The 24751-nt window shown below is 56.7% G+C and overlaps 8 protein-coding genes across 8 annotated transcripts; 5 read left to right on the plus strand and 3 right to left on the minus strand.

Annotated features, from left to right (window-relative positions):
• Nucleotides 1-749: 749 nt before the first annotated feature.
• Nucleotides 750-1516, plus strand: E0L32_012091 (uncharacterized protein; the record flags this gene model as incomplete). Its single annotated transcript, XM_031134894.1, has 2 exons — nucleotides 750-1094; nucleotides 1151-1516. The coding sequence occupies 2 exons, from the start codon at nucleotides 750-752 to the stop codon at nucleotides 1514-1516; spliced, it is 711 nt and encodes a 236-aa protein (XP_030999322.1).
• A 1926-nt stretch (nucleotides 1517-3442) lies between these two features.
• Nucleotides 3443-5145, minus strand: E0L32_012092 (uncharacterized protein; the record flags this gene model as incomplete). Its single annotated transcript, XM_031134895.1, has 4 exons — nucleotides 3443-4402; nucleotides 4495-4691; nucleotides 4818-5018; nucleotides 5094-5145. 4 exons carry the CDS (start codon nucleotides 5143-5145, stop codon nucleotides 3443-3445), a joined length of 1410 nt encoding a protein of 469 aa, XP_030999323.1.
• A 4442-nt stretch (nucleotides 5146-9587) lies between these two features.
• On the plus strand, nucleotides 9588-11738 carry E0L32_012093 (uncharacterized protein; the record flags this gene model as incomplete). The annotated part of the gene is made up of 1 exon (XM_031134896.1): nucleotides 9588-11738. One exon carries the CDS (start codon nucleotides 9588-9590, stop codon nucleotides 11736-11738), a length of 2151 nt encoding a protein of 716 aa, XP_030999324.1.
• A 602-nt stretch (nucleotides 11739-12340) lies between these two features.
• On the plus strand, nucleotides 12341-14096 carry E0L32_012094 (uncharacterized protein; the record flags this gene model as incomplete). Its single annotated transcript, XM_031134897.1, has 2 exons — nucleotides 12341-12636; nucleotides 13118-14096. The coding sequence occupies 2 exons, from the start codon at nucleotides 12341-12343 to the stop codon at nucleotides 14094-14096; spliced, it is 1275 nt and encodes a 424-aa protein (XP_030999325.1).
• Nucleotides 14097-14613: 517 nt separating this feature from the next.
• Nucleotides 14614-15614, minus strand: E0L32_012095 (uncharacterized protein; the record flags this gene model as incomplete). The annotated part of the gene is made up of 3 exons (XM_031134898.1): nucleotides 14614-14845; nucleotides 15137-15293; nucleotides 15431-15614. The coding sequence occupies 3 exons, from the start codon at nucleotides 15612-15614 to the stop codon at nucleotides 14614-14616; spliced, it is 573 nt and encodes a 190-aa protein (XP_030999326.1).
• A 3649-nt stretch (nucleotides 15615-19263) lies between these two features.
• On the minus strand, nucleotides 19264-21390 carry E0L32_012096 (uncharacterized protein; the record flags this gene model as incomplete). Its single annotated transcript, XM_031134899.1, has 3 exons — nucleotides 19264-20706; nucleotides 20770-21130; nucleotides 21212-21390. The coding sequence occupies 3 exons, from the start codon at nucleotides 21388-21390 to the stop codon at nucleotides 19264-19266; spliced, it is 1983 nt and encodes a 660-aa protein (XP_030999327.1).
• A 1234-nt stretch (nucleotides 21391-22624) lies between these two features.
• On the plus strand, nucleotides 22625-23458 carry E0L32_012097 (uncharacterized protein; the record flags this gene model as incomplete). Its single annotated transcript, XM_031134900.1, has 5 exons — nucleotides 22625-22940; nucleotides 23001-23018; nucleotides 23072-23182; nucleotides 23233-23351; nucleotides 23402-23458. The coding sequence occupies 5 exons, from the start codon at nucleotides 22625-22627 to the stop codon at nucleotides 23456-23458; spliced, it is 621 nt and encodes a 206-aa protein (XP_030999328.1).
• A 461-nt stretch (nucleotides 23459-23919) lies between these two features.
• E0L32_012098 (uncharacterized protein) lies at nucleotides 23920-24751 on the plus strand (the record flags this gene model as incomplete). Its single annotated transcript, XM_031134901.1, has 1 exon — nucleotides 23920-24751. A coding segment is annotated over one exon (832 nt), but the record flags the coding sequence as incomplete, so codon positions are not given.

Genomic DNA, 24751 nt, shown 5'->3' on the forward strand with positions numbered 1-24751 from the left:
CCGTGCAACCCGCACCGGCCGCCGAGTGGAGTTTACCTCCGCTGTGTCGGACTAAGTGCTGATCTCAGAGGCGTCCAAAAGCGTTACTGCTGACGATGTGCATTAGATGAACTTTGTTTGCGTCGAATGGCTTTCCCGAATACATGGGAATCCTGGAAGCAAAACTAGACGATTCGCCCATTCTCCTCATGATTACTCTGTATGCAAGTTGTATCCACCATGACGCTTGCCTCTTTGGGTTTATAGAATGTTTAGGAATGTCACGATGACCAATCACCCTATCTTGCAAAGTCGAGAGCCAAGATATCCGAGTTGCGGCTCGCGGCGGAATGCTGTCCGTACGGAGTTAAAATCAGCTCAGCATCATCCCTCCGCCTGCTCCCTCCGCTTCCGAGTTCTTTTGTCCCAAGAGAGTAGGATTCAGACGGGTTCTGTATGGCACCATGGAATCCTTCATGGCCTGCACCGTGCGGCCCTATGTACGGACGAGTAGCGTCTATATGCAGTTGACATCAGATCTACACCTTTGCCACGCTGATTTGCCAGACTGGTTCGCTATGAATCCGCTCTTGGCACTTTGTTGCAACTTTGGCCAGGCTGTGGTAATCCGATGTCTTTCCTCGGTTTGGAAGAGCGCAGGATACTTAAACCCGGAGGGGCCAGCTGCTTGTGTTGAACCAAGTGATCACTTGTCTCGCTAGAAGTGTATCTACTTGTTCTGAAAGTCTTCCTGAACCCGGCTTCGAACTATGACTTCTCGCACCAAGCTCCCTCTCGTCCTGATAGGCTCCGGCCCGGGAATTGGGAGCAATGTGGCTTCTGTCTTCGCCGCCAAGAGGTTTGACAACGTTGCGCTGATTGCTAGAGACAGTCAAAGGCTCGAACGAGATCGCCACTCTGTTGAAGAGGCGGCCCCATCAGCCACAGTCAAGACCTACGCCGTCGACATCACAGACTCTGAGAAGTTTGTCAGTGTGCTCAACCAGGTCTCGAGCGAGTTCGGACCGCCAGAATGCGTCTACTTCAACGCGGCAAGGGTTATCCCCTCGGAGCTGTTCAAGTTTACCAATGATGAGCTGGTGTATGATTTCAAGGTAATCGTGCAAAGTTTGTACTCGCGATGGAGCATGTGAATGACAAGGGAACATAGATCACTTGCACCGCCCTCCACGATGCCGCAAATTGGGCACTGCCCCATCTCCTCAAGCTCGCGAACTCGGGCGACAAATCTGTTCGGCCCTCCCTCCTGGTCACCAGTTCCCTGCTCCCCATCGATCCCATCCCGCAGCTGTTTGCGCTCTCGGCGACGAAAGCCTCGCAAAAGAACATGGTGCAGTCTCTGAGCAAGATCTACACACCTCAGGGCGTGCACATCGGCCTCGTTGTCGTAGGGGGTCCCGTCGACCCCAACTCGGCAAACCTCAACCCTGCCAAGATTGCCGAGCGGGCGTGGGAGTTCTTCGAGGGGGCTAATTGGTGGGACGAGAAGAAGTTTGAGGTCGAGATTGAACCATGAGTATGTGGACAAGAAAGCAAAGTAGGGGCATCCGACCTCGAGAGCTTATCCCGCTATATTCCCTCGTCTTCAAGAATTCTTTACATGTGCAGCCCATGCTGTCTTCTCACAAACCCCCTAGGTGAACAGAGTCAGTCTGTCTGAGTGTTTTTTTCTCGGCACCATCGTAAATTCTGGGGCTTACTCAAAAGCAGGTTTATCTGGGTACATAGTACAGTTCAACCTCATCCTTCACGAGACCAAATCAAGGAGGGCTCAACTGAAAGAGGAGACTCATCATTCTAGCTAGAGGCTTCACAAATCATAGGAGAGGAGCTATTGCCGGTGGCTTACGACAAAGCTCACAATACCGCAGCTGGCGGGCTATGTACTACTCTTCATCATCGATTCTCTCTCCGTCTCCTGTCCATATTTCTTTTGCAAAATGTTGACCGTTTCTGAAGAGGCGCCACGCGACCAACAGTTTCCACGGAAGAAAACTTGGCAACTCATCCACACAAGACGTTTACATAAACCACTTCCTCTTTTCCTTTTTTCATCTTCTTTCCACCATATCAGCACAGACAAGGCAGATGCAGCGTCTGGTAGTTGCTACACGTCCCGCCAGGCGTCGCGCTGCCCGTCTGCAGCCACACCTGCCAGTACTGCGAGTCGAGCTGGCAGACCACAAAGTTGAGCTCTGCGCGACCGGTCAATAATCCAAATCTGTCAGCCCCCTAAACGACCATAAACCCTTTTTTTGGGCACAGGGTCTAGAGAAAAAAAGGGAAGAGAGACAAAACTCACGCCTCCCCAGCGAACTCGCCGTGCTCGTGATGATCGTGTCCCCCTCCAGCGCCCACGCCTTGGTCGTCGCCTCCTTGCCGAAGGTGAGCGCCTTGTACGAGGTGCTCTCGCCCCCGACGTTGATGTACATGCTCGTGTTGGTCGACCGGATCGTCGACGAGCCGATGTCGAAGTACTCGCTCGTCCGCTCCGGGCCGAGGACCACGAGGGACGCTGCCATAGGAGAAGGAAGGTCAATGTCAGTTTGTCACGGACAGTCCGAAATGAGGAGGAAAAGGGGGGAGGCCAGGCCATGTAAGCTGGACTGACCGTTCTTCGGATACGCCTGCAGGTAGTAGTGAAAGACGGGACTCGTGACGGCGCGGATCTGCTCCGGCTTGGCCAGGACGGCCGGGGCCGCGGCCGCGACGAGTGCGAGAAGGGAGGTGAGCTGCATCGTTTGTCTTCTCACCAAGTACAAAGGCGCAGTGCAGAGAGGGGGAGTCTTTGGTGGTTGTCACGATGTGTACCGGGAAATACTTCCCTGGATGATCAGCAGCTGCTCATTATGTACATATATATATATATATATATATATCTTTGTGCTGCAAGTCTAGATCCATCTGTCCCGCTTTCCCCAAGATCTCGCAAGGTAAAGCTCCGTGACCAATTACTGTGTGCCATCCATATGGCGGATAAATTCGAACATCCCTCCCCAGGGTAACTCTGGCTTGGTCAACACCCGGTGGGAGTGAGTGAGTAGCAGATTTACGGAACTGGATCTAGATTAGAACCCGGAATTGAGCGAAAGCACCAGAGGACTGAATGAAGGACTTTTACGGTGACGTTTTGAAACGCCTAGGATCAATTATGCTGGTCTCGGGGTTACGCTAAATTCTAGACAAACTTCCATGAAAGCAAAGGATATCAAGAGCCCGCCCGTGACGATGCTCGCCGTAAAACTCCTCATTAAGGACCCCTCTCCTAGCCAGGGCCTTCGCCATACTGCGTTGAGCAGCAGTCCGTTCTATGCAGCGCATGCTGAAATCGCAAAACCCCTTGTCCACCCGTCTTCACGGAAAGGGGCCTTCATTGTGAAGCCTGCGCTCAAAGGCGCCATCATGCCAACCAAAAAAAAGGAAAAGACAACTTTCCATGCCTTTAGAGCGTCGTGTTGCCCATGACAAGGACAAGCACCATTCCGTTGAGCACGCAAATCACGACAAACATCATCCACACGGCGATGTGGTTCGCAAGGCCAATGGGATCTCGCCGGGCGAGACACGCGCCCAGAGCGGCGCAAGCGAAACCGAGGCTGGCCACCACACCCACCGTCACGCCGGCGTCGACCTCGACCCGCAGCTTGTGCCGGCCGGTCGTGATCAAGAGCCCCGCGACGGCCAGGAGCATGACGGATGCGACGAAGGAGCAGATGGTGGCCCAGAAGAGCATATTCTCCCTATAATGTGCAATCTTCTGGTCGTTGATCGACGGGAACGCAGCATAGTGGGCCTCGTATCCCCGCGGGAACTCCTCGTCGCTAGCGAGCCCGCCCTCACCATCGTCGTTCTCGTCGGTGTCGGAGGAACTGCTCTGGTGAGCGAGAGCACTCGAGGAGCCTGGCGGATGGCTGAAGTAGCCACCGTCTACCGCTGAGCCATTGGCACCCTCGTGGGTAGGAAGCAGCGGCCTCCGCTCTGAATCGTTGCCGGGCCCGCCAAAGCGAATCCAAGCTTTCACCTTCTCGATCGGGACAGCCAGGATGTTGGCAAAGGCCCTGACGCCAGAGGGCTGTGATTCGTCTTCCTGAGGATAGTAAACGTAATAAGCGCCATCCATATCGCCCGCTTCGCTGCCGTCCTCGTACTCGTTCCAGTAATGTGTCTGTATGTGCGGCTCTGGGAGGCTGAGCTGCTGACCAGGCTCCTGGTGTGGATGATCGAGGGACGGCCCGTTGGGGGTGACGGGGGAGGTAGTGCTGGGAGTGGCGGCCTGCACAGCGTTGAGTAGCTCGTTGCACTGAGACTCGAGAGGGCTGAAATCACGTTTCGTAAAGCTCTTGGGGTTGGAGAGAATATTGTCCTTGAATCGTCTACCGAGCGCACTCGACCCAGTCCATTTCTAGTCACGAGAGAGGTACGTTTAGCCGAACGCTTCTTCGAAAGAGACATGAATGGATGGTGGACGGACAGGAAGAGGGGAGAGGGGCGTACCTGGTATTTCTTGAGGATCTTACGAAACGCTACGACCTGGGCGTTGACGAAGCGGGATAGGTTGCGGGTATCCTCAGTGCACTGCACGACGTCGCGCTCAAACTTGGCGAATTTCCGCAGACGCTTTTGAGAGACGCCAGGGCGGGGGCTGGCGGTACTACGGAGTATCAGGCGGTGGATCTGGTCCGAGACGTGCTCTGTGATACGAAAGCGATTAGCTCGGTGCAACAAGGATACACAGCAGAGAAATGACGTGCTGCGGCAGCTGGAGTCGAATGCGAACGGCGATCAGAGGATGCAAGGCGAGGAGGGGTTTGTCATACGTAGGCGCCGGGTTATCTCATCAGCCTTGGTCGCGACGAACAGGCCAACGCGGTCGTGCTGCAGGCACAGCTCGAGGTACAGCTCATCTTCGAAACGCTTCAGGGAGCCGTCGGGCTGACCCGGTATCGCGATAGCCGTGGCCTGGTCTCTCGTGGTGTGCACCTTGATGTAGTGCTTGAGGTTGTTGTAGTCGATGTTATCTGGTCAAGGTTAGCCGGGAGGGGGAGATAAGGAAGGATTTCCAGCCCTGTCAAGACAGGAGGATCAAAACATACGAAGGCTCCATTCGGGAACGGATTCACGCTCGAACTGTTCGCCGTATTTCATGACAAGAAAGTATGCCTTATCCCAATCCCCATCAACTCGGTCGCAGAAGGCGTGCAGGCGGGGTGGTGACACGGGAGCAGTGTCTTGGATGAAGTGGGTTGGAGAAGACCCAGCCCGAGGCGAGATAACACTGGCCGGCAGAAAAGCGGTAGGAGGTGGGCGGTGAACAGCAAAGGCGATTGACGAACCAGATTGAACCGGAGGATGGAGGGAGGATGTGCGTTTCAAGGTCAGAAGACGGATTGGAGAGGGTCAGAAGGGCGGGAAGAAGGGAATCAATTCTTCAATGGGGTATATACAGCATACAGGAAAGAGGCACAACCAGAGAGGAAGAAACAACAAGAGGCGATGCAGGAGGGAATTAGGAATGGGACTGGGAAGCTTTTAGGTGTTTCTCCAGGAAGAAGAGGCCCCAAAGACACCCCGGCTGGATCCAGGCTGGACCTGGGACCCAGAGACGGTGTCCGACTCAGTGCGGCGGCCTCTTGCTAAGAGGTAGTTATGCTTGGCGGGCCCCAGCAAAACCGCCGCCGCGCCCGGCACAATTCCTACTTAGTCTAGATGGATACATTACGTCGTTTGGGCTGCTGCGCATCCATGTGAAAGCAAGGTAAAGGATGGATGGGACCCGCCACTATCATGGTTTCCCTCAGCCCACTCTCAGTGATCAGCGATCGAGTGATAACAGCAGGGGCAGCAGCATACGCAACGCACAACCAACCCACCTTGTCTGTCCTTCATGCGTCTCTTGTAAAGAACTGGCTAACCAGGGGGTGCCAATAATCGCAACGGCCCTACCTACGACATCGATAAGTACCTAAGATATGGGCCTCACACATCAATTGTTAGTGCTTGAGGTACCTAATTATGGTTGAGGCTCGAGTGGATGATGGTCAACTGGGCGGGGACCTACAACCCAACAGCCGGTGCCACGCTAGCAACTCACCAGTTGCATTGCCTGCCGACAGGAACGTTCAGGGTGTGGTCAGTGCATCTAAACTCTAACCATGACTACTACAGTACCCGACGTACTTACCCAGCTAAGATCTGTCGAGAGTCGAGGCAGAGCAACCCAAAGGCATCTTTTGGCAGCACGCAGCATCTTGTGATTGTCTCACCATCGTCACCAGAGAGGCACGAAAGAAAGCGACCCAAGCTGCAGCCACAAAACTCTAGACATTCTTCAGCAGATTCGTGCTGCACGGCAGTTGGAACAACACCACGCATGCCCGCTCGTCCCGAGGGTAAAATAGACCAGCAGCACCACTGCCGGCAAGCTTTCCGGATGAGGGACAGCCCAGCACGCTCCATCGTGCTCATCGTAAACTTGTAGATGGGCGGCGCTGCTCTAGACTCGTGCGGTCTGGGGCTCGACAGGGCCTAGCAGCCAATTGCTACTTGTAGTCGCGTCCCTATGCCGCTTTTGGGGCTCTGTCGGAACGCTCGCCCGTCGAGCGGAAGGACAGGCATGGCGTGCGGGCGAGCCTTGCCTTCTGGTTCGTCAATGGGGCCGGACATGCATGCATGTGTACGGAGTAGTGTTTGTCGTTCGGTCACATCTCGCCCGCGTCGCATACTGCTGCTCTCTCTGGAAGGTCTGGTTGGTCTGGATGAGTTTCCTACGGGGGCCCAGCCAATTTGCAGCTGCTGGAGACCGACCGTGGGACATTTCGCGGAGGCTAGCTGGCCCCTCTCGATAGCGTAGGGAAGAGAGTGCCTTAGAGCCAATGATAAGGCCCGATTAGAGCACGTTTCTCTCTGATCTAAAGAAAGGTGTGCTTGTTCCACGCTAAAACATTGGAGCTCGGTTCAGGGTGTCCCAAACAGATAAGGTGCCGTGGACCCTGGAACTTGTTGGAGATTCCTCCCACCAGGCTACCTGTACTTGTACTTAAACAAGGTCCATACTGACGACAGATCTCTGATTCGATCGAGAAGTCTCAAAATGTTCCTGATTCCAATGGCCGTGTCTGGAATTTGTTTAAAAATACTCGGCCCCTCTTCTTGTTCGGCGATCTCGTCAGTGGGACTGCCAAGGCCGAATTCTACGCAATCGTGTCCGCCATGTTGACAAAAAAACACCCGTGATGTGATCTGAGGACATACCTACCTACCCATCTCGTACATGCAAGGCATTCACAAGCAAGGACATGGATCCCCGTCCAGTAGTAGTGAGAGCCAGCCCATCACACAGTCAAGGATCTCCATGGAGGTGGTGATCGTTGAGAATCAAGGCCGCGGGACAATCACGAGGACAAACACCAAGATGAGAATCTGCATGGCCTGCTTCAAGATGCTTGAAGCCATGGAGCATTCAATCATACCCTGCCTTAGCCTCCTTCCTTCTGTTACCAGCCTGTCAGTTGATCTGACCTCCACTTGCCATCCGTGCCATCCCCAGCCGGAACACTTATGGTTTCTCCTCTCCATCTGTGGCTTGGGGCCTAGATTCCTCATCTCTGGAGAGAAATACCCCAGGGCCATTGTCTCTACTCTGTAGGTCTTTCAAACATTCCAAACGCCCCCCACAGGAACAATAATGTGTGTCTTGTAAACAAGAGAAGCGGGCACGACAGACTGCACTCGCTCACGTCTACCTACGGCAGCATATGATGGTCATATCCTGGCATCTCACAACCACCCACATGTACCTCACAACGCACGCTCGGATGCCTACCTACATGCACTGTCCATGGGGCCTCGGCCTCCACCCGGCCCTGCAGAGCCGGCACTGACGAGGAACGGCCGGCTGGCTACTGGTGAGAAGGCGGCGCCCCAAATGATAGTGCCTTGCGCTAGAGGGCTTGTTTTTTTCTCTGACAGCGGGGGAGAGGTGGGCTGCCATGCTCTCAACATGAGCCAAGAACCCGACTACCAACCTGTCAGTCTGCCATCTTGAGGACTAGGCCGTGGCGGCGACTCATGACCGTCTGAAACCCCCAACGATGACATTTCTGTTCGGCCGTGGGCAAATATGGAGTAGATTGTGATCAGACATGAAAGGATGTCCGGTGAAGGTCGATGATGGATCGAACCTAGCCTCTTGCTCTACTACTACCCTGCAAGAGAACGGAGTTGTGCCCATGGTGTGCACCGGGGTGTGGTTGAAGGTGGAGGCCGTTTTAGGTTGCAAGGTGGAGGACACACGCGAGCTCTTGCCCAAAGGGAGAGGAGGCTGGGGGACCATGACCTGCTGGACGCATCTGCAGGCTTGCACCCGTGATAACCCGTGAAGCGGGTTGATAGGCCAGTCCGTCTTGTCGTTAGTTGTGCATCTCCGGATGGTCGAGATGCCGCCCGAAGCTAATTCAGCCGGCGACAATATTCTCTGTGTATCGACTACCGCTGAAAATTCAACAAAATCCGTATAGGATATGCGACTGAGACACACCCCGGAGGGGCATGGCCAAGGGGAGCATGCAGACGTGCATCCGGATGCAACAATTTGAACGACAGCCCCCACGAAGGCATAGTTATGCGCCAGCAAATGTGCTCACTGGGTCGCCGACTCACGCAGTCAGGATACTTGGACCAAAAGTCCGTCTCCTGTGAAAGGAAAAATACCTAACCAAATGGAAGTTTGGCCGCAGATTAAACCGGCAGTCTCTCGGCCTCTGTTCGAGTTTTCGGGCCTGGGAACCGCGTGTCGTGCACACCGACCGAGCCAAACTTTTGGATTATGTGGAGATGGATCAAGAAAGAAAAAGACCCTGCAGTAAGGTTAAATTGCAAGCTTTGACGCCGTTGCTCAAGACTAAGAGAGGCGTCTTAGGCCTTATTTTTCTCGTTGCTCGAAAGAAGGTATTTAAAGGAAGAACAAGAAGAATGAAAAAATAAGTATAGATCACAGTCACGGAATCAAAATTCACTCTCTCCTTGTGTCTCTGGAGGAAAGATCTGCATCTTTTTTTGGCTGTCCACAAGACAACATCGAATCAAACCCTTCGGGGTACAGCGGGAACAAGTGGTCCTCGAGTAATATACACCAGACCTCAAAGCATGATCCGACTCGTTCGGGAACTGCCAAAGTCGTGCAAACAATTCTTGTACTTCAAACATTGGGATTGTGCGAAAGGAAGGCGTCTACAGTCTACATGCACTCAACTGGTAAGCAACTGGTAGACAATAACGTTTATCGTTATCAAGATCATTCTTGGCCAGATAAGAAAATTTTGTGGAGCTCCAAACGCTTCCAACACAGGTGCCACTCCGCCTGTGCAATTGGCCAATCTTTGCAGCCTCGTAGCGGGGTCCGCCGTCCCTTGAAAACGCCTAAATTTTTTCTCTTTGGGCGGTAGCTGAGATCCACCACCAAATTTCGGTGTCTCGACTTTTCTTTCCCCTAGTAGAGAAGCTGCTGGGACCGTCGTCGTCACGAGAAGATGGCCAAAACGGGCAGCACCTCATCATCCACATCCCACACCCTTACGCTCGCCCCGGGCATGATATCCATGCCGCCTGCCAAAGACATGGCTTCCGTTCTCGCCTTCCTCGACGCCGCCAACCGACATGTCTTTCTGCAGCCGCCCAGCTCGGTCCCGACTGCGTCGCTGCAGCTCGCCAAGGACACTCTAGACGCCTTCGCCGGCCAGGTCAGCGACGAGCAACAGCAGCAGCTCAGAGAGGCCGGCAAGAAGCGCAAGCGCGGTGGGCAGGGCCTGGACAGAGGAGAGGTCCTCAAGATCCGCAAGCTTCACATCGATGGTTTTGAGACTGGCCAGGTCTGGCAGCAGGCCAAGCGCATAATATCGAGTGCACTGCTACAGTCGGAGGAGACTCTGAGGGAGCTCGAAGAGTCCAACCAGATCGAGACTGGCGATGGGCCCAAACAGCTCGAGCAAGCCGATATACATGGCGAAGACGAGTCCGAAGGTTCAGACAGCGAGTCTGAAGCAGAGTCAAGTGGAGATAATGATTCACAAGTCGAGGAGGTCAATGAGGATGAGCAAGACTCCGATGACCTCGACGACCTCGGGGATCTGCGAGACGACTGGGAAGAGGAAGAGGACGAGGAGGGCTTGGAAGGCGAGGAAGGAGATGATGTCGACGACGATGAGGAAGACTTTGATGACGAACCCGAGCAAGAATTTGTAGAGGACCCCAACGGCCTCAACGACGGCTTCTTCTCTATCGACGATTTCAACAAGCAGACTCAGTGGTTCGAGGATCAAGATGCAAGAGCCGACCCCAACACCGACGCCGCTGATGACGACGATGAGCTGGATTGGCATGCCGACCCAATGTCACAGCCCCAGGGCAAGCCCCAAACATCTCGCAAGGGTGGCCGTGACGAGGAAGACGACCCAGAACTTGACGAGGAAGACGAGGACGATGAAGCCGGACCCACCTTTGGCAACATGGCCTTGGATGCGCCGGAAGGGGACAGCGATGATGAAATGGAAGAGAACATCGAGAATGGGATGGACCTCGATCTCACAGCGAACGATATTTTCTACAAGGACTTCTTCGCGCCGCCACCCAAGAAGGCCAAGAAGGGCGCGAAGCCAGTAAAGCGGTCTCTGCCCAAACCTGCAGAGATCCAGGACGAGGACGTCGAGCGAGCCATGGCTGATGTCCGGCGTGACCTTTTTGAGAACCTCTCAGACCAGTCAGATTCTGAGGATGCTCTCTCCGAAGTTTCCGCTGGCGACCCCAGGTCACGGCGTTCTGCGCACGAAAGGAGGCAAGCCAAGCTGCTCGAAGAGATCCGCAAGCTAGAAAGCGAAGCCGTCAAGGAGAAGAAGTGGACTCTTAGCGGTGAGGCGTCCGCTCCTGCCCGCCCGCACAACTCGTTGCTAGACGAAGAGCTCGACTTCGAGTACGTCGGCAAGCCCGTGCCCGTCATCACGCAAGAGGTCAGCGAGGACATCGAGGACATGATCAAGCGCCGCATCCTCGCCCAGGAGTTTGACGACGTCATCCGGCGCCTGCCCACCGGCGACCTGCCCGCCAACACGCGGCGGGGCCTCATCGAGATCGACGACAAGCAGGGCAAGAGCCTGGCCGAGATCTACGAGGAGGAGCACGTCAAGAACGCGGACCCGGACTCGTACGTCAGCAAGGCGGACGAGAAGCTGCAGAAGGAGGAGAGGGAGGTCGAGCAGATGTGGAAGGAGCTGAGCGCCAAGCTCGACTCGCTCAGCAGCTGGCACTACAAGCCCAAGCCGGCGGAGCCGTCGCTGACGGTCGTCGCCGACGTGGCCACCATCGCGATGGAGGACGCGCAGCCGACGACGGCGCAGGGCGTCGCCGGCGGCGAGAGCATGATCGCGCCGCAGGAGGTGTACCGGGCCGGCAAGGAGACGGCCGAGAAGGGCGAGGTGGTCAACCGGGACGGCCTGCCCGTGGCGCGGCAGGAGATGACGCGCGAGGACCGGACGCGCAAGCACAGGCGCAACAAGGAGAGGATCCGCAAGAGCGGCGCCGGGGACGGCAAGCAGCTCAGCAAGAAGGCGCAGGAGAAGCAGGACACCATCGCCGAGCTCAAGCGGGGCGGCGTCAAGGTCATCAACCGCAAGGGCGAGATTGTCGATGCCGAGGGCAACAAGGCCAAGGCGGCCCAGGCGGCCACGAGCGGGAGCTTCAAGTTGTAATGAAAATTGAAGTAGCAGACGGTTGTTGGCTTGCATAGCGTTTCTCTGTGCATTTTCTTGGACCTGTGGACCCGTGCAGACTTCTTTCTAGGTACGATATCGGGGATACCGTTTGGCAATGTCACATTTATGGACTTTTATATCATGGCCTCGTAAATTTATTCATTATATCGTCACTTGGACTTGTATACTTTTTTAAATTGAAATCGTCAGAATTTGACTGTTTTGAACTTGGAAGAGTTGAAGTGCAAAGAGCGAAGAAGCTCGGGCCACATACAAAACCTCAGGAACGTGATGTAACATCTCATCCAACCCATTCCCCTGTTTATACGTCACTCAAACTGTATGACATTATTTCCCGGCTCTTGGTACGTCCGAAATCTAGATAGCCAAATGGTTCCTGTACTGACCGAAAGAACAGAAGCGTGTGTCGAATTGGGATGAAGCCCACCCCCGCTCAGTCCGAGTCACTTTCATAGTCTCATCTCATAACGCAAACACACGTGGGAGGTCCATCACTCGGTGAAGACAAACACCACAGAAGTAGTGATGCTCCTCGTCGCTCCGGTCCGGCGGATGACGGCGTCCCGCCATCTACTACGATGGCACGCTACATCAACAGCGGCGCCCTTCTATCACAGCAGCAGCAGCAGCAGCAGCAGACGCGCCCTGTACTCGTCGTCGTCCCAAGCTCATGCAGCAGCAGCAGCAGCAGCGCGCAGGGCGTCGTCGGACCCGCTGCGCATCCTGTTCTGCGGCTCCGACGAGTTCAGCTGCGCGGCGCTGCGGGCGCTGCACGAGGAGAAGTCCCAGAGGCCCGGCGAGCTGGTCGACTCGATCGACGTCGTGGTGCGGCCGGCGAAGCCGACGGGCAGGGGCCTCAAGACGTTGCGGGAGGGTGGGTTTTCCCGGGTTGTTTCTTGTGGCCCATGGCGGGAATCAAAGGGTTTTTTTTGCTGACAGCTTTTTACTTTTCGGTTGTAAGTGCCGCTCAAGGTACTGGCAAGGGAGCTGGCGTTGCCTGTGCATGAGAGGGATACGTTCACCGGGTGGGAGGTAAGGAGATTCCATATCTTCCATTCATCCTCCCCTCCCTCGTACGACTAGGAGTCGAATCTATCCGATAGAAGATAGCTAATGCCCTTGACTTGCACGCGGCCAGCCACCACCGACCCCAACGGGGCCCATCAACCTCATCATCGCCGTCTCCTTCGGCCTCTTCGTCCCGCCCCGCCTCCTCCGCCAGTCCCGCTACGGCGGCCTCAACATCCACCCTTCCCTCCTCCCCGAGTAAGGCATACCTAATAAACCCATTTCTTGATTCAGAAGAAGAAAAAAAATTATGACCCCTTCACTTCACTCACAAAAAAAAATCACAGCCTCCGCGGCCCAGCCCCGATCCAACACGCCCTCCTCCGCGGCGACGCGCACGCGGGCCTCACCCTCCAGACGCTCGACCACGCGGCCTTTGACCACGGCCGCATCCTCGCGCAGACGCGCCACCCCGTCCCGGACGGCGGCTGCACGACGACGGCCCGGCTGACGGCGCACCTCGCGCCCCTGGCCGCCGACCTGCTCCTCGCCTCCCTCCGCGCGGGCCTGCACGTCCCGCCCCCGCCCCCGCCGTCGCCCGTCCGACCGCAACAAACGGATGGTGGTGCTACCCACACCGCCGCCGCCACCGCCGCCGCCACCGGTGCGCCGCTGCTGCTGCAGGCGGCGCCCAAGATCACAAAGGCCGACCTGCAGGTCCCCTGGACGTCCATCGCCGCGACCGGCGCAGGCGCGGACGCAGAGGCCATAGCCCGGCGCGAGCGGGCGCTCGGCCCGCTGTGGACGCGCGCCGCCGTCCGCGCCAAGAAACAGAAGAAGAACAAGAAGAAGGACAAGCACGCCGGCGGTCAGGCCAGCGAGGAGGAGGAGGAGTCCACCAAGAGGCTCATCCTCGAGGGCCTCGAGGCGGCGGACCTTCCCCCGGCCGGCCCGCTGCGCTCGCTCTTCTTCTTCGAAGGAGGAGGTGCGCCGCCGCCAGTAGTAGTAGATGATAATAGCGGCGTGCAGGCCGTGACGTTCCTGCAGGAGGGCGCAGCGGGCGGCGAGCAGACGGCCGTGGCGCTGCCTGTGGTCAAGGACGGCGCCGACGACAGCCTGCTGGTCCCGCTCGCTGTGCCGGTCCGGGACGGGCGCGTAGCCGAGCTGGCAGGGGGCGAGTGCTTGAGGATCAAGGCGATCCGGGTGGAAGGGGACAAGACGAAGCCGGCGGCCAAGGCGATCGAGGCGTTCATCGAGGATGTAAAGTCGCTCAGGTCGCGCGGCCGGGAGCTCGCTATGGATCTTGTCACCCGTGAGGTGAAATGAAATCAGTCCTGGCCAGGCTCGTCTTCTGTACAACGTAATGTAATATCCAATTCATGACAGGAACAAAGCACATGTCACTGGACAGCAAATCTATCTTTGGGCAAGATGGATCTATTGGTTGTGATAAACCCGATCATCAGACTGTGTGTATGATACAAGCAGGTGTTGCCCTTTCCACCCAGATTTCATCAATGTGATTGATGAATGATCATGGACTCCCGCTCTCGGTGTCCCATGTTTAGCCAAGCCAGCATGAAGAAGGCCAATGCTCTCAAGACACAAAGAGGTCGCGATGCGAAAATAAAAAAAGACGATAAAATAAACCCTCCGCCGAAAGATGTGTCATTTCATAGTTTCCGATTCATGATGATAGGTCGTCCCGTAGTCCCGCCGGTAGAAACCCCCAAAAATACAGAGTGTTACAAGTGTGATATGAAAACAAGGCGAACCTCTTCAAAAGAGCAAATGGTACCTCTCTCATGATGGTCGTGCGAATAGAGTGATGACGCACGCGCGTCTAAGCGCGGTGCTTGTCCTCGTCGACGGAGCCGCTGGACGAGGTGTCCGTCTTGCTGAGCTCCTCGTCCTCAGGACCGTGGAGTTCCTCCTCGAAGACGGGCTCGGGCTCGTTGACCTCGAACTTGGTCTTGAAGTGGTTGATGTCAGTGGTCAGGCTGCTGCTGTTGGAGCGGCGCCGGGCATTGGCGAAGTTGAAGCCCTCATCGATGGCTTCCTCACCAGGCTCACCCCTGCGAGTTGAGAGACACTTCGTGTTAGTGGCTATTTGGTGGTCTGTTTGTGGTCTGGGAGTGGATTCGTTGGATGACGAGGAGTGCGAGGGTGGTACTTGTAGAGTTTGGGTTGGGAAAAGGGGATCCAAGGAAAAGTGGGTCCGATTTACACAGAAATGCGGAGAAGTGGGCTGGGTTATCGGCGATGCAGGGAAGGAGGGAGGGAAAGGGAGGAGAGGGAGGAGAGGAAGGAGAGGAGTGTGCTTCATCTGCGCAAGGAAAACGAAATGGGAACGGCTGCTTGCTTACCAGTTGGCCTTTCCACCACCGTTCTTCTTGATCTTCTTGGGATCAGCGTCTGTGAAGCCGTGTTTGGCGAAATACTTGGGGATGTGGTCCTCGGGGCCAGCAGTGCCGTCGGCAAGAGCGGCGTGGTTGCGGTCGTTCAACTTGTGAGATCGGGTCACTGCCAGGCCGTTGCGTCAGCACCCCGCCCAAACTGCTCTGATCCAGGGGTAATGCAAACCGCCAGGACTGGGCAAACAATGGCTGGACTTACTGTTGATGGATTTGGGGATGCAAGGAGATTTCAGTCAAAAATACGGGTTTTGATGGATTTCAGAGGCAGCAGAGTGTTATGTCTGAGTGATGGTTTCGACTCGACTATTGTGTTGCAGGGCGGCCGTTTAAGTTTGGGCTGGCGCAAGGTTAGCGTCACGACACACCTCGAGGCGGGGTTGCGGATGGATGAGCCAGGAGAGAAGAGAAAGAGGGAAGGATTGGGCATGATTGCAAGCGCGTTCGACGAGCGGGAAGCAATTGATTTGCCGGGCAAGGGGTTGGACTCACTCTTTTCACACGTTAGAAATGGAGGAGAGAGAGATTCGTTGGTTCGTGTGTAGGTGGCACAGATGGTCTACACGAGGGCGAGGATGTGGTGTGGGTGTAAGTCGTCTGGCTCAAAGGTGTTGATGTGATGTGGCAGTAGATGCGAGGAGAAGAGAGAGATGAGAGTTCAGTCTAGGCTGGAAGATGGAAGAGGAGGTAGGCAGACGATGGATAAAGGATGAGTTGGAGGTAATTGGTTCTCTTTTGTTACGAGACAGGATGGTCGATTGATTGAATTCTACAGGAGAGTGGAAGCTCAAAGGGATGGTCGAGGGAGGGGAACTGCGACCCTTTTAAAACAAAGCAGGAGCTCCAACCAGGAGACGATGGGATGGGCAGGGGATACCAATTGAGACATGAGAAGCATTCGATAAGTTTCGACACGATGAGGTGTTGCTGGGCGGGTAGGCGATGACTAGGTCCAGTCCTTGGCTGGTATCTTCATGTACCCCCCTGCCCATTCCCTGAGAAATCGTCCCAGCAGACCCAAAGCCAGACGGGCAAGACCCCGGCAATCCGAACGATGGACGGGGGGTGGGACTGGGACTGGACCTCACCTGGCACCGTGCGGAAGCAGTCAAAGACGGTATCCGTCTTGGGGGTGTCAACTGGGGCCATTGAGGAATGGTGAAAGGCAGCAGGCACTGTGATGGATCAGGGGGGAGTGCAGGGTGCAGAGAAAGCAACAAGAGAACAGTCGCGTGACCTGACGCAATGGGCATAAGACCACAAGACTTGCGACGGAACGGGGCCGACTTACGTGATGGCTCACCCAATCGACCAACGGCATTCCGCAAGCTCACAGCCTAGGAAAGTCTGGTCCCCATCTGTGTCGCGGCTATCTCTTCTGGTCACTGGGGGACATTGGGAAAGTCTGTTGGGAATTGCCAAGTCGAAGAAACACACCCCCTAGATTTATCCATAGTGGGATTGGCGACTCGCGGCCTGCCAACTTGTGAGGTTGATCGTCGCCCGCTATCTCACGCACGCACTGTGGTGATGTCTTTCAGCAGGCGAAGCTGGCTGGCTCTGGACCTGTTTTTACCCCTCACTACCTAAACTTGAGCTGTCCCGCTGCTTGTCTTCAGCTCTGCTTGCTCCTCCTTTACCCATTGCTTTTCCATGTTTGTTCTCCCCGTGCACTCCTTCATGCTTCTTCGACTTGTACTCACCGACATCATAACAAACTGGGCCGCTCCTCTCTGTCATGCAGGTGACATCAACGTGGACTCCACAACGGGCGCAGAAGAGGAGCACAGAAGAACCCTTGTCCTTGGTACATTCCAGAGGCCGCGCCTGGGCGACAGAATGCGGGGTACCTGACGCTGCTGCGCAGAACCACCTCCGTACCGCATGACGCCCGGCGATCCCGCCCCCCCCAGAGCAAGCTAGGCTTCCTCAGAGTTAGCGCCACATACCTTGCCTTGGTTCGTAGCTGCGTGGTCCCTGAATCGGCAGTCGTGAGGGAGAGCTCGAGAAGCTTCCAAGCTGGGGGGGTCGATTGGGAAAACACCAATTGACCAAGCAGAATCGGTCGGGAAGCAAAGCTCGATTCGGCCTCTTCGCTTGCTCAAAGCTCCCCCTGTTGTCCCTGACAGGTGGCAGGGGGTTGGGATGCGCGGGAATTACCTGATCCCCCCTCCAGCTCTGCTGCACAGAACGTTGGTTGCCCGCTGTAATCTGGGCCGTCAGGCCAGTAATGGGCTGACTGGCGCTAGCCGGGATTGCGGCTGGCAGCACGCGGGTGCGACGCCAGACCAAGCAATTGACCCCATCATTCGAGTCAGGTGGTCATCAGGCCAGACCTCCCGCATTGTGTGCTTGCTGTTGTTGAAACTGCCTCATTGCGGCAGTGTGTCCAACAGAATGGCACATTGTGACATTGAGCATGTTCCATCCTGCTGACAAGCTCCTGACAGTTCTAATTGACGGCAGTGCCGGCTTCGGACAGTTCCATACGACTAGAATACAAGCTTAGCTTGCAAGTACGTACATGGCTGTACGAGCCTCCAGGCGGGCTGGCTGGCCGGTTCCCACTTGAGGCTCACGAGGACAACCTTTCTGGACCCTCTAATCGAAGCTCCTCCCGGTTTCTGACTCACCGTCCAAGGCCTGTCAGAGATTCAGGAACAGGCAGCCGATTGGCGATTTCGACAAACAAGCCATGCTGGCCTCAACTCTTCTGCCTGCCTCGGTGGCTTTGGCCTCCCGAAATCGGATGTTTTGCCAGAGTGGCCCCCCTGTCGATAAGGGTCTTCTGGTAGCTCCAAGTACCGGTGCCAGAGCTCCATGAGCTTCCTTAGGTGGTTATCACCGTTATCAAACGCCAGCTCGTTATCAAACGCCAGCTCGGAATGACGTACGTATGTTGCGAGTGACGGACCCCGTTCTCCCATCATCCGAATCCCACAATCTTGTTGAGGAGAAAAGACCAGATACCCATCGTCGCTTCAGTTCCCCATGAGTCACGACGGACGGACGCGAAGCTTTCCTCTCCCCCTATCATCGAACCTAGCACAGTGCACCGGCACTGGTCACGATAGCATCCTCCCGGCCACAGCTAGTTAAACCCACGCCAGATTACCTAGGTAGTATTCTGGCGTGCTCCAGAGCTAGCTAGGTAGCCAAGCACACGAGCCGCATCGACGCGCACGCAATGGCTTCCTCCGTATCTCAAGCCCCGCTCCGCCTGCTGATGCCTTTCTTGGTTCGCTCGTTCTTGAACCTTCCATCGCGCGCGATATATAACCCCCTTGACGCGGTGCCGGGAAGAAAGCTTCCACTCCTCGACGGCCTCCTCCGACGCCAGGAGAGATCCGTGCTTCTTTCTGTACCGCTCTTCCGCCGTCTCCCACGAAAGCGGCGGGTTGCTCTCGAAGGACCGAACCCCCCCGTCCCCCGACTTCCTCCCTTATCTACGTACCTCCCGAGCTCAAAGCTTTCCCCCCCTCCCAACCTGGTCTCGACCCTTCTTCGTTCCTCTACCTACTTGTAAAATCCATCGCTTCCTCCAGATAAACTGTGAGGCGGGACTCGTGGGCCCGCGATCCATAATGACAAGTTCCTCTTTTTGAGTCCTGGATCGAGAGGATAGGCTCGGGGGTTCTTTGCTACAGACCCGTCTCGCTGCTCAAGAGAAAACATCCAAGTGGGCACAAGCCCCGCGATCGAGACAGCTCGTTTCTGCCACTGATTCGCCTTCCGTAGATAGGTTCCGCGTAGTATAGTCGCCAGGCGTCCCACGGCCCGCTAGATCCGTAGACTCATCCTCCTTCTCGTCCCAGCCATGCACTCGCCATATCCCAGATTCCAACCTGACGTTATCGTTCGACTGGTCCACCAAATAATCACCACTCTGAAGTAAACCTAGGATAAACAAAGCAATATATTGTGTAAAACCCCCCCCAACAACCAGAGAATCCTAAACGCCAATGTGCTGTGCTATATATATATGTATAACTTAGAGACGACAACACGAGTCCGCCCTATGGGCCGTAGGGCATGCCTTCCCTCCTCAGCCTGCCACCCTAGAGAGGAAACCTCGTTCGTCACCTGCCATTCGCCTTGCTGCTACCAACCTCCTTCGAAGCAGCACCCATGACATCGTCCTCGTCCTCGCTGTCCCCGCCGACAGCATACCTCGCCTCGGGCTGCGGCTTCCGGTGGTGGGGGTGATGATCCTCCGCAGGCGAGGCGACGTGCAGATCATCCAGCTCGCTCTCGTCAAAGTCGCCCGCCTCGACGTCGTCACCCCCTCCCCGCCTCCCACCCCGGCCAGCCGCCCTCTTGTTCCGGAAGCCCTCGAGCCCGAGCCCGACCGACGACGCCGACGCGCCGCCGCCGCCGGGCTCCCCGCCCGCGAGCCCGCGGTAGCCCGCCCGCCGCCGCCGGCCCCTCCAGACGAACCAGGCCCAGACGGCCGCCAGCGCGGCGACGATGACGAGCACGAGCCCGCCGCTGCGCCGGTAGGCGGCCCACTTGGCCGCGTCGAGCCGGGCCTTCTCCTCCTGCTGCTGCGCCGCCGAGCTGTTGCCCGCGGCGCCGCCGACCGTCGTCTCGGGGCCCTTCTCGCCGTCGAGCCGCGAGTCCATGGGCGTGCCGCCGATGCTGCTGATGTCGACGCCCATGAAGCGGTCGAGCATGTCGCGCGAGCGCCGCGGGAAGTCGAAGGGCACCATGTGCGACGCGTTGTTGAAGAGCACGTACGTCAGGTTGCGCGCCTCCTGCCAGAAGCCCGCGTCCTCGCCCTCGAAGGTCCACTCGCGGCGCGGGGCCCAGTTGCCGGGCGTCAGCTCGAAGCCCTTGCCGCCGTTCCACTCCATCTTGGAGATGAGGGCCTCGGTGCCCAGGTGGTTGCAGATGAGGTCCTCGGCGCCCGAGAAGAGCAGCACGGGCACCTGGGAGAGGATCTCGGGCAGGAAGGCGATGGCCGGCTTGGAGTTCTTGGCGCGGAACTGCGAGCTGACCAGGCCGTTGCACTCGGTCCAGCCGGTGTTCTTGTTGGGGTTGACGTGCAGGGCCTGGACGACGTCGTTGCGGCGGAGGTACGGCGTGACCGAGGTCAGGTCTGGGGGCCAGTTCATGCCGCAGCTGGGGAAGACGTCCTTCAGGCGGACGTCGTACATGTTGTAGCACTCCTTGGTCGTTCCGTCGCTCTTGGTCGTCGTAGTAAACTTCAGGAGGTCCTGGAGGATGCCTTCGCAGGACGAGACGTCGATGACCTCGCCGCCAGCCGAAAGATCCTTGTAGCAGATGCGGCGCGAGACCTCGAGCTTGCCCGAGGTGTCGCTTCCCTTCTCGATGAGACCCTTCTTGTACGCAAAGTCCAAGTAGGCTCCATATTGGTCTTGGGGCGAGATCCAGCCGTTGCCGATGAGGAGGCCCTTGAGCTGCCACTTGTACTTGGCGCCCTGCTTCTTGTTTCGTTCCAAGATGTGCTTCGCGATATAGGGGATGTGTTGGCCGGCGTAGGATTCGCCAGCAAGGTAGAGCTGCACTCTGAAGTTAGCAAAAACGGTACTGTACAGGTTGGCTGACGCGTCTGTAGGACTTACATCATCATGTACATACTCCGGGAAGAGGCTGAACCACTTCTCCAAAAAGATGATGAACTGGTCGGCCATCTCGTCCAGCTCGTGCAGGTAGCTGTCGGTGTCGGCGTAGCTGAAGCCGGTGCCGACGGGGTTGTCGACGAACATGACGTTGGCGAACTCGTTCCAGGCTCCTTCGTTGTAAACGAGGGTGTGGTCGTCCTTGAGGCGATAAGGCCCAATCTCCATCAACGCGCCATCTTCGGAACTGCAGCCCGGGCCTCCATTGAGCCAGATGACGGTGCGCTGCTTGTTGGCGATGTGCTTGTTCTGAAAGTGCCAGAAGAACAGGTTGCCATTGTGTTCAGGGGTTACCTCGATGTGTCTGCATAGGACCCAATCGATAAGTCAGTGCCCATGTCCTTGCTTCGCAAATGTACGCGCAGAGGTGCATAGTTGCACTTACCCAGCATGCATCTTCAACAGGGGGCCCTCCGGTGCTCCCGGCAGCGAATGGACAAAGTAATCGCCGGCCGTCTTGTCTTGGGCCCTCGCCATGCCCGCCCACGACAGCGCGACGGCGCCGAGGACGTGGGCAAGACGCAGCGGCCCCAAGGCAGCGGCGAACGAGTCGGCCAAAGTCATGGCAGTCGTGACCTGGTGGCGATGGTGGATCACGTCGTCGTCGTCTCCCTCTCGTCTCAAGATGAATGAATGACCAAAGCAAAGGATGGACAAAAGCCGGTAGACTCGGCTACCTCGCCTTGTTGCAAGGCGCGCTCTCAGTCAAAAGGATGGTCGGTCGCGTCGCCAGCTCGGAGAATGTAGTTAAGGAGAGGGAGAGGGAATGTCTAAAAACGGCGTGCCAAAGTTTCGAAAAGGGTCGGTTAGTTAGCCTTAGATCAGATCAAGGGAGCACGCACGCACGCACGGCACTAGCAGGCGATGTGTCCTTGCTGGCTCGTGCGCACGCACACGTACTCCGTAACCTTAAAAAGCTGACGAGGCTGCTCCAACCGCCTCCACTCTTGGCCGTCAGGGCGGGATCTGGCGGTAGCCTGTGGAGCTCAAGGGGCACTACAGCGGGTAGTTACTTGTAGAAATGCCCCATTCTAGCAGGGGATCGCCGGCGATTCCAGCGCTGAGTTTAGGTCGAATAGGGTCTAAATCTTGTCCAAAAGCTTGTGAACATCAAACACATCAACTGTTTCAGCGACAGGACAACCTCGCCCGCGAGATGGCTATCGGTTGCGGTATCTTTGGTGAGGCCTCATGGCTAGTTCATCCGTAGCTCCCTTTCCAGACAATGGATTGAGCAAACATGGGCGATCGTTGCAGGGTTGGTTGGCTATGCTTACTGCACATGCCTCTAACGTTATTCAGACCCAGATGCGGAAGGTCGACGACAGCTGGACTAAGCCCCGTCAAGCAGGACTTAACGCCGCCTTCTCGGAGGAGCTGATAAGCAGAGGCTGAGATGAATGATTGCTTGAATGATGACACCTTTTCTCTTCCTGTACCTTTTCGATTATTCCCGAAAAGAAGCCCTTGTTCTACTTGTAGATCCAGTCGCAAACACTGGTGAGATCAATCCAGATCTGCACGGGTTGTGTGTAATGTATTTTTAGGATGCAGAAGGGTACTAAGTAAGAGATCTACAACCGGTGGGGGGCGATGTCCGGCCGGGCGACTCGCTGCCGCCTCCTCCAGTTCTGTCGGCCGGAGCTGGCCCAAAAAAAACTCCACATGAAAATTCGATCAAAGAGCCCGACAACTCAGAACGGCATATCGCAACATTCATGTATCTCTACGGAACCGGTACCGGAGAGAAGGACCACACATAGGTATCTCACCTCAAGCCAATCTCTGAGACATAAAGATGTCGACTGCCAAGACCTACATCGTCGAGCACCTCGACCCGGAGCTGGGCCCGTGGTCCGAGCTCGAGTACATTGCCATCGCCAACGAGTCTCACCAGGCCGGCGCCAAGTTCTGCCTGTCTTCTCTGCCGGCCGGCTTCAAAGTGCCCGAGACTTTGCAGAGCGTCCCTGCCTTCGTGGCCGAGAACCGGGGTGTGGAAGAGATCTATGCGCAAGACAAGTCGAGAGTCTGCCTGCTGGACCCTTCGGCGGCCAAGGATCTCTCGCCCGAAGACGGCGAGACCTTTGATGCTTTTCTGTTTGGTGGCATTCTCGGTGAGCCTGCTTGCACCGATCTTGGATGTGTGTGTGCCAGAAGCTGATAGTGTCCCGCAGGCGATGATCCTCCCAGAGGTATGGACCGGTATGTGCTATGGGGAGATGTAGCTCGCTAATGTCTCTGTTAGACCGCACTTCCGAACTGCGGAAGAAGGGCTTCGAGGGAAGGAGGCTAGGTCCCGTGCAGATGACGACAGACACTGCCGTCCGTGTCACGAGGATAGTAGTCGAGGGCAAGAGTACGTCTTGTCAAGCCAGCAGACAGTGGACTTCAGCTGACAGAAAGCAGTTCCTGTCGACAAGATACAATATCTCGACCATCCTGACCTCAAGTTCAACGAGCACGAGAGCACGCAGATGCCCTTCCGTTACGTGAAGGGCGACGACGGAAAGCCAATCATGCCTGAGGTGAGTTGGATCGTCTCGATGGTAGAGATACACATGCTAACAGAAACCAGGGCATGGTCGAGCTGATCAAGAAGGATGCCGATAAGGCTATTGATGACTTGTTTTGAGTGAGCGGTTTGGCGTTGAAGGACCTCAGGGGCGCTGCGTGATATTGACAGAAACATCAAAGTGTTTTGACTCATGAGTCTTGATAAAACAATGCCATAGTGCTTTTCTCAGGTAAATTACCACTGAGATACGAACAAGTACATTGAAGAGATCAATACTCTTTTTTTTTCAAGATTCTCACCCAGGTCCAAAAGATACAATTTGCCCTGTTTCATATGAACTCCTCACCGTAATACAACTCAAGCCAAAGATGTGATATGAATTGTACTCAAGCTTTGCGGGGAAGACTCTTATCTTTCTCCACAAAGTCCTTCCCCACACTCGACATCAAACAAACCAACTTCTCGTGATAAGAACTCCTCACTGCTTCATTATTATTCTCTCGCGGGGTTCATCAATGGAGTAAAAGTCAATACCTACGGGCCACTGAATCTCGTGTGGTCTTTTAGACAACCCAGCCATGGCACCGTCTCTCCCCCCACCTCTCGAGATCGACCCGCCCCTCCTCAACTCGGCATGTCCCTGGGCCACAGACCTCGAGGACCTCAAGCGTCTCTACGCCTGCCCGCACACAGGCGCAGTCACGACCCGCACCTCTCTCATCCGGGGCTTCCCCCACGATGACTCCGTACACCAATACGCCCTCTTCGACGCCGCCACCCACAAGGTCGTCGCCTCCTCCTCATCCTCCTCCTCCCGGCCACGGCCCAGCGGCACCGGCACCGCCAACGCCAGCCTCAACACCCTGGGCTACAGCCCGCACGTCCTGCAGACCTACCTCTCCTTCATCAGGGCCATCGCGGCGGACCCGGACGTGCCCCGCGCCCCGGGCAAGACGTTCATCGTCTCCGTCACGGGCTCCGCGGAGGAGGTCGCCCGGTGCTACCGCCTCGTCGCCGCCGAGGAGGAGGAGGCCCGGCGGCGGCGAGACCCGGGCCCCCCACTCGCCGTCGAGCTGAACCTCTCCTGCCCCAACATCCCCGGCAGCCCGCCGCCGGCCTACGACGCCGCCGCCCTGCGCTCCTACCTCGCCGCCGTGGTCGCCGCCGCCGCCGCCGGGGAAGCCACGTCGCCGCCGCTCCCGCGCATCCCGTTCGGCCTCAAGACGCCGCCGTACACGCACCCGGCGCAGTACGACGCCCTCGTGGGCGCCCTGCTCGACTGCGCGGGCGGCGCGGGCGGCGGCGTCTGCCCCGTCAGCTTCCTGACGGCGACCAACACCCTCGGCTCGAGCCTGGTCCTGGCCGGCGGCGACGCGCCCGCGCCGGCGCTCCCCGGCCGCGGGGTCGGCG

This window comes from Thyridium curvatum (assembly GCF_004353045.1).
Source record: "Thyridium curvatum strain D216 chromosome Unknown NODE_135_length_54870_cov_91.881976, whole genome shotgun sequence".
Classification (NCBI taxonomy): domain Eukaryota; kingdom Fungi; phylum Ascomycota; class Sordariomycetes; order Thyridiales; family Thyridiaceae; genus Thyridium; species Thyridium curvatum.